At 45.1% G+C, this 6,026-nt stretch overlaps 1 protein-coding gene across 3 annotated transcripts in view; it reads right to left on the bottom strand.

Annotated features, from left to right (window-relative positions):
• The window catches only part of Polr3d (RNA polymerase III subunit D), a 6,103-nt gene extending 5,339 nt beyond the window's left edge, over positions 1–764 (bottom strand). The window contains exons 1-2 of one of the 3 annotated variants that reach the window (XM_023714711.1): positions 623–764; positions 255–424 (exon numbers count right to left, since the gene is read on the bottom strand). In XM_023714711.1, the coding sequence (XP_023570479.1) occupies positions 255–419 (165 nt within the window). In that variant the 5' untranslated portion in view covers positions 420–424; positions 623–764. Of the gene's footprint in view, positions 1–254; positions 425–609 lie in introns of all 3 variants that reach the window. The other 2 variants (XM_023714710.1, XM_004630648.2) reach the window with 2 other exon arrangements.
• Between the last annotated feature and the right edge of the window lie 5,262 nt (positions 765–6,026).

Here is a 6,026-nt window from a genome sequence, read left to right as displayed (position 1 = left end):
AAGTAAGTCAAGGCCAGCCCGGGTAAAAGTCTTGAGCTAATTAGAATCGCTGCCCTTCAACTATCTCTGAACCACCTGAACAGTTTGTGCCCAGTAGCCCAGTATCTAGACTTGAAAGTAGGCTAGGGTCCCTGGCATCTGAGGGGGGTGGTGTAAATCTGGGGACAAAGTTAAGTGGCACACCTAAGCCTGAAAGTACGGGAGCTGAATCGGAGGGGTCTGGAATTCGAGGTAGTTGATGCGCTGTCAGGTACCTTCTTGACTCCCCCGAGGGTGAGGTCCCTGGAACGCATGGAGGGAAGGCGGCCCGGAGGGAGAGGGGCTGAGGGTCGCCGCCCGATGAGTCCCCGGGATCCAGTCAGGAGGGGCCGTGGCCCTCCTGGAGTGCTGGACTCGCCAGCCGCATTTCCTTCTGACATGTCGCCTGGGAAAAGACAGACAACCAAGTCACTCCAAGGGACCGACACTCCAGCTCCCAGCGGAACCCCACCCACGTGGCTATCGCCCCCTCCCCGGCAGCGCGTCGCTCCCGCCGCGCTTCAGCCCCACCCCTCTCACGTGGCAAGGCTCCCAGATCACCCCGACTAGAGCCCTTCTCTTGCCACCCACCCTCTCTTCAAGCCTCTCAGCCAGGATCGAGGTTGAGATGCAAACGGGCCGCAGCGCCACACCGCGCGTCACTTCACGGCCGACGCGACTCCCCAGCAGCCTTCAGTCTCGGCGCCGGGCGGAAGTCTGCGTGGCAAGCAGTGGGCGCCGCCATGTTGCCGCCGGGCGGAAGTGACGTTTTAGGGCGGGACCGGGCCATGGTATTTATCAGGCGGCGCCTCGCTGCCCCTCGCCTTCTCTTCCCGGTTCTTCCCGGAGTCGGGAAAAGCTGGGTTGAGAGGGCGAAAAAAAGGTGAGATGTGTGCGGGTATTTGATCCTGCATAAGGTGCAATGGAAGTGAGCTTGGGGCGGGACCTTGGCAGTCACCACCCTACAATGTGGGAGTCGCCGCCGCCGAGCCTCAGGAAGCTTGTGGGGTCGTGGGTCTGGATGGGGCGAATGGCGTGGGGCCGAGAACGCGACCCGAATCAGCTGGAGAGCCCAGGCCCAGCCTGAGCCCTCAAGGCTCGTGACCTTGGAGTGGTCATTGCCTCGGGGCAGCAGCCTGACCCTCATTCCTCTTCTCTGGATGAGGTTTTGGAGTGGGGCAGTAGGGGCGGCCGGTGCCTAATCCCACCCACTCTGGGCTCGACTCTTTGGGGGCCCCTGTGTGCATCTTTGGTCAAAACCTGGAAGGGGAAATTGTGCGCTACTACTGGAAGGACAAACTGAAAGAACTTTTTATTGGGCCCTGATGTTTGCAGTTGTCCTTTGATGTTTTCCCCTGCCATTCCCAAGGCATGTAAAAACCACGTAGAAACCTTACGTACGAGTTTGCGGGGAAGGAAACCATTTCTCTAGAATTTTGTAGAGAACTACTATTAAAAGTTTTGTAATATACCCAGCCCGCTTCATATTGTGCCACAATTTTGGGTTCTCCTCTTTCAAAGAACATTTCTTTATTGCTGCATCAACTGACTAATCCTCGACTGGGTCACGATTACCCGTTTCCCTGTTTTGACCCTTAGACCATTTCTTTTCCCTGTTGTAAATAATAAACAATACTGCAGTGAACATCTAGCATATTCAACTTTTTTTTTCTTCTTTTTCTTTATATCCCTAGGACAGATTTCCAGACTTGGGGTGGGTAGTTAACCAAAAGAAAATTTAAGGGGCCGGGATGATATCTCGGTAGAATAAGCAAGTGCAAGATCCTGAGTTCAATCCCCGGTACCGCGAAAAAAAAAAAAAGACTTACATTTTTCTAAAAAAATAAATTTATTTTGAGATCATTGCACATATAACTTTTTTGGCAGTAGAAATAGCACTTGCCAGGCAGGTGCTGTACCCCTCAGCTACATCCCGGACCCTGTACCTATCATTCTTAAGATATAATGTAGAGAGATCTCAAGTTTTGGACGTTCCTGAAATAGTAACATGTAAAACTATACACATCACAACCAGCACATCGACATTTTTACAATCTAGACATTTTGATCACCACAAAGATTCCTATGGTTGGCCTTTTAGGTCCAGACGCCCTCAGCCCTGCCTGCCCCTGCCACTGCCAATCTGTTCTGTCAAAAGTGTTCTGGCAGTGGAATCACATACATGACTTCTTAGGATCTCGGCATAATTTCTTGGAGATTACGCAAATTGTCGCACATATCAGTAGTTCCTTTTTATTGCTACATATCTATGGTAGGCTTTGCCACTCTTCCCTTGAAGGACACTAGGTTGTCTCATTTGGAGCTGCTATGCACAAACTTGAGCAAATGTGCAGATTTTGTGTGAAAATAAGTATTTATCTGGAATAATTGCCTGGAGTGCAATTCTTGGGATTCATAGGGTTGTCACATGCTAGTTTTCTAAGGAGCTGATGAACTTCCACAATGCCTATATTATTTTCAGTATGTACATTTTATGATACTTCATGTGTTGCTAAATTGCATTCAAAAAGTGTTGTGCAGCCAGATATGGTGGGCATACCTGAATTCCCAGCATGTGGGAGGGTGAGCAAGAAAATTGTGTATTCAAGGACAGCCGGAGGCTAGATGGTGAGCTCAAGCCAAACTGGACTGCGGAGCAAGATCCCCTTCTCCAAGAAAAGCCACAAATAACTAGAGTTGTGCTAAAACATAGCACTACCTAATATAGATAAATATAAATAACAATTTAGCACATAAGACTATGTATAGCCATATCCTTTCAAGTATTTGCTCTTAAATTTTAAGCTTTTTTTTGCCAATTTAATAATATATCAATGTTATGTTAATATTTTATTATATTGGCTTTTAACCAGGTCTATTAAAACTACTTTTCTCCGTATTGATTTTATAACAAATCAAACCAAAGTCCTTCATGTGCCTTATAGAGATATACCCGGTAGCCCTTAGCTTCTGAATAGAATGCTTGATGAAATTGCTTCGATTTCATTCACTGGGCTTTGACATCTACCAGTCTTTCAGCAACTCCCAACCTTTTGTTTTCTTACAAAAATATTAATCATAGAAACTCTGGAAACATTTGATTTTTTTTTTTTTCCAGAACCAGGATTGAACTCAGACCCTTGCGCTTGCTAGGGAAGAGCTTATTCTACTGAGCCATCTCCATGGCCCCTTGTTTGTTTGTTTGTTTGTGGATTTTGGGGTTTTTTGAGACAGGGTCTCAATATATAGTTCAAGGTGACCTTGAATGCAACAGTATAACCCATGCTGGCCTTGAACTCAGGGATTCTTCTGCCTCAGCCACCATTTTAAAGCATTAAGAAAATTAAAATCACCTATTGTTATCCCATTAACTTTTTAAGTATAGGTATTGAAATTATTTGTCTTTTGCATTTTTATTTTTTAAAGTTAAGATATTTTAGCCACGTGTGGTGGCACATTCTTATAATTCCAGCACTCTGGCACTCTAAGGCAGGAAGATTGCAAATTCTAGCCCAGCCTGAATTACTTAACAATTTAGCAAGACCGGGTCTTAAAAATAAAAAAGACAGCTCAGTGGGAAGGTCCTGAGTTTGTTTCCCATCAGTCCTTCCCCCAAGAAGGATAGGTTATATATAATGGTTTAATTTGCTTCTTTGTCTTTTCTTTATTTTTTTATTTTGAGACAAGGTTTTTCTTTTTCTTTTTTTCTTTTTTTTTAAATTTTTGTCAGAACTGGGGATTGAACTCAGGCTTTTGCGCTTGCCAGGGAAGTGCTTATTCCACTGAACCATCTCCCCAGCCCGAGACAAGGTCTTTCTATATAATTTAGGCTCATTTTGAACTCACAGCTTTCATCCTGACTCAGCCTCCCAAGTCCTGGGATCTCAGGTGTGTGGCACCACATGCCACCATTCTTATCAACATTTTTATCTTCCACTCTATTTAGCCAATTTCCTTCTTGCCATGTTTAGGAAATTTTTGCAGCATTTTTTGCCCCCAAAGACCAGCAGGAGAAAAGACTTAAATCAAGCAGTATAGTTGACCTTTTAGCAGTAACTTCCTAACAATGATCATTGTAATTTCCTTTCAGGACTTTGCTTTAACTTTCCCTTTAATTAAGCTAATATATTTTCAGCACATTTCACTTTTGTTCTTTACTTGTTCCTAACACTGTCTCTTTATTTTCTCCCAAATAATTATTAGATATTATTAAATAATTATTAGATGAATCCTATCCGATGGATGTAATTCTAGAAGACTTTAATGATATTGGCAAATGTTCTACTTTCATAAGTGTCATACTCAAGCTGATAGCCTTATTCTTCCTGGTAAGTAATTAAACTAAATAATCAAATTCAAGTTTTTGTCTTTTTGTTTGTTTGTTTTTTTAGTTTAAATGTAGATTCAGGGGCTGGTGAGATGGCTCAGTGGTCTAAAGCACCTACTTAGAACAAGCTTAGCAAAGCACAGGGACCGCGGTTCAATCCCCCAGCACCACATGCCAGCCAGCCCTGCCCCCTGGTGGGCTGAGCTGCCCCCCCCCCACACACACACACAAATAAAATTTAAAAAAAAAAAAGAAAAGAGATGTTTTAAAAAATAAAAATAAAAAATAAACGTAGATTCAGGAAGTAAGTAACAGATTCTCCCAACACCTTTTCTTATGAATTACTGATGGGCATCAGAGATGTGAAACGGATAAGGAGTTTTCAATGTGTTTCGGTAGAATAAAAGGAATGTGTGGTACACAGCACTACTTAAGTGCAGGCTGTTACATGTCCTCTGCGAGTCATTTGTCCGGATTTACATGCTTCACTGTGCCGGCCATTCATTGGCTGGTTCCTCCTCATTGCCTCGACCTCCAAACACTGGCGAGTTGTAAACTGCAGTCCTCAGAATTCTTCCTTTTTTCTGTATTTATCCCACAGCCATTGTCTAGTTTGTGTGCTTTAAAGAGGTCACTGTGTGCTGATGACTCTGCTGCACACATTTCCAGCTCAAACATCTCTGAACCTCTGGATGTGTATCTGCCTTGGACGTCCGCCAGGCATCTCAGACCTCGATCCACCTTCACACTTGATCTTCCTACTCAGACTGCTCCTCTGAAGTGACCCTCATCTCAGCACCTAGCAACTGCATCCTGCTAGTTGTTCAGGTCAAAATTCTTGCCATTCTTTTTGACTCCTTTCTGTCATGCTCTCTCCTACATTTACACTGTCATCTTTTCCAGATCTATCCAGAATCTTACCACTTCTTACCACATCTACTGAAACACCTTCCTGGTTCTTATGGTTTATATCTAGATGTCCCCCCAAAGCCACATGCTCTCATAGCCGGGGCTTTGGGGAGGTGACTGGATCATGGGGCCGTGATGCTACTCCATAGGTTAGTCCACATCAACGGATCAGTCCACTGATGAGTTTATAGCTAAATGTGAAGCCAGGGGCTGGCAAGATAGCTCAGCGGACTAAGTGCTGGCTTTGGCAAGCTCAGGGACCAGGGTTCGATCCCCAATCCTGCATGCCATGCTGGCCCCACCTCCAGGGCGCACTGAGCTGGCGACCGAGTCTGGCATGGTGGCACATGCTTGTAATCCCAGGTTGGGGAGGCTAAAAACAGGAGGATCACTATGAGTCCGAGCTGTGAAGTGAGACCCTGTACCAAATACATAAAATGAAAAATAAATAAATAAACAAATAAATGTGACACTAGGAGAAGCTGCCCGGTTGGAGAAGGTAGGCCACTAGGGGCATGGGCCAGAAGAGTCTACTTCCCGCAGTCATGCCATGCGCCGTTTCTCCTCTGCCAGGACCCTCTGCCATCCCCTCTGCATGGAAGCTAGCCAAGTAGGGGCTGATACCTGTACACACTGGCAGCCAAAATAAACCTTTCCTCCATAGAGTGGTGGGTGTCAGGTATTTTGTCTCAGTGATGAAGAAAGTAACTAAGATGCTGGTCCAAGTCACCATCATTTCGGATGCTCTAATCATTATTACAAATTCCTACCT

This window comes from Octodon degus, unplaced genomic scaffold, assembly GCF_000260255.1.
Source record: "Octodon degus isolate 3935 unplaced genomic scaffold, OctDeg1.0 scaffold00036, whole genome shotgun sequence".
NCBI classification, from domain to species: Eukaryota; Metazoa; Chordata; class Mammalia; order Rodentia; family Octodontidae; genus Octodon; species Octodon degus.
Note: the sequence above shows the minus strand (reverse complement) of the source record. Positions and strands in the feature narration are given on the sequence as shown.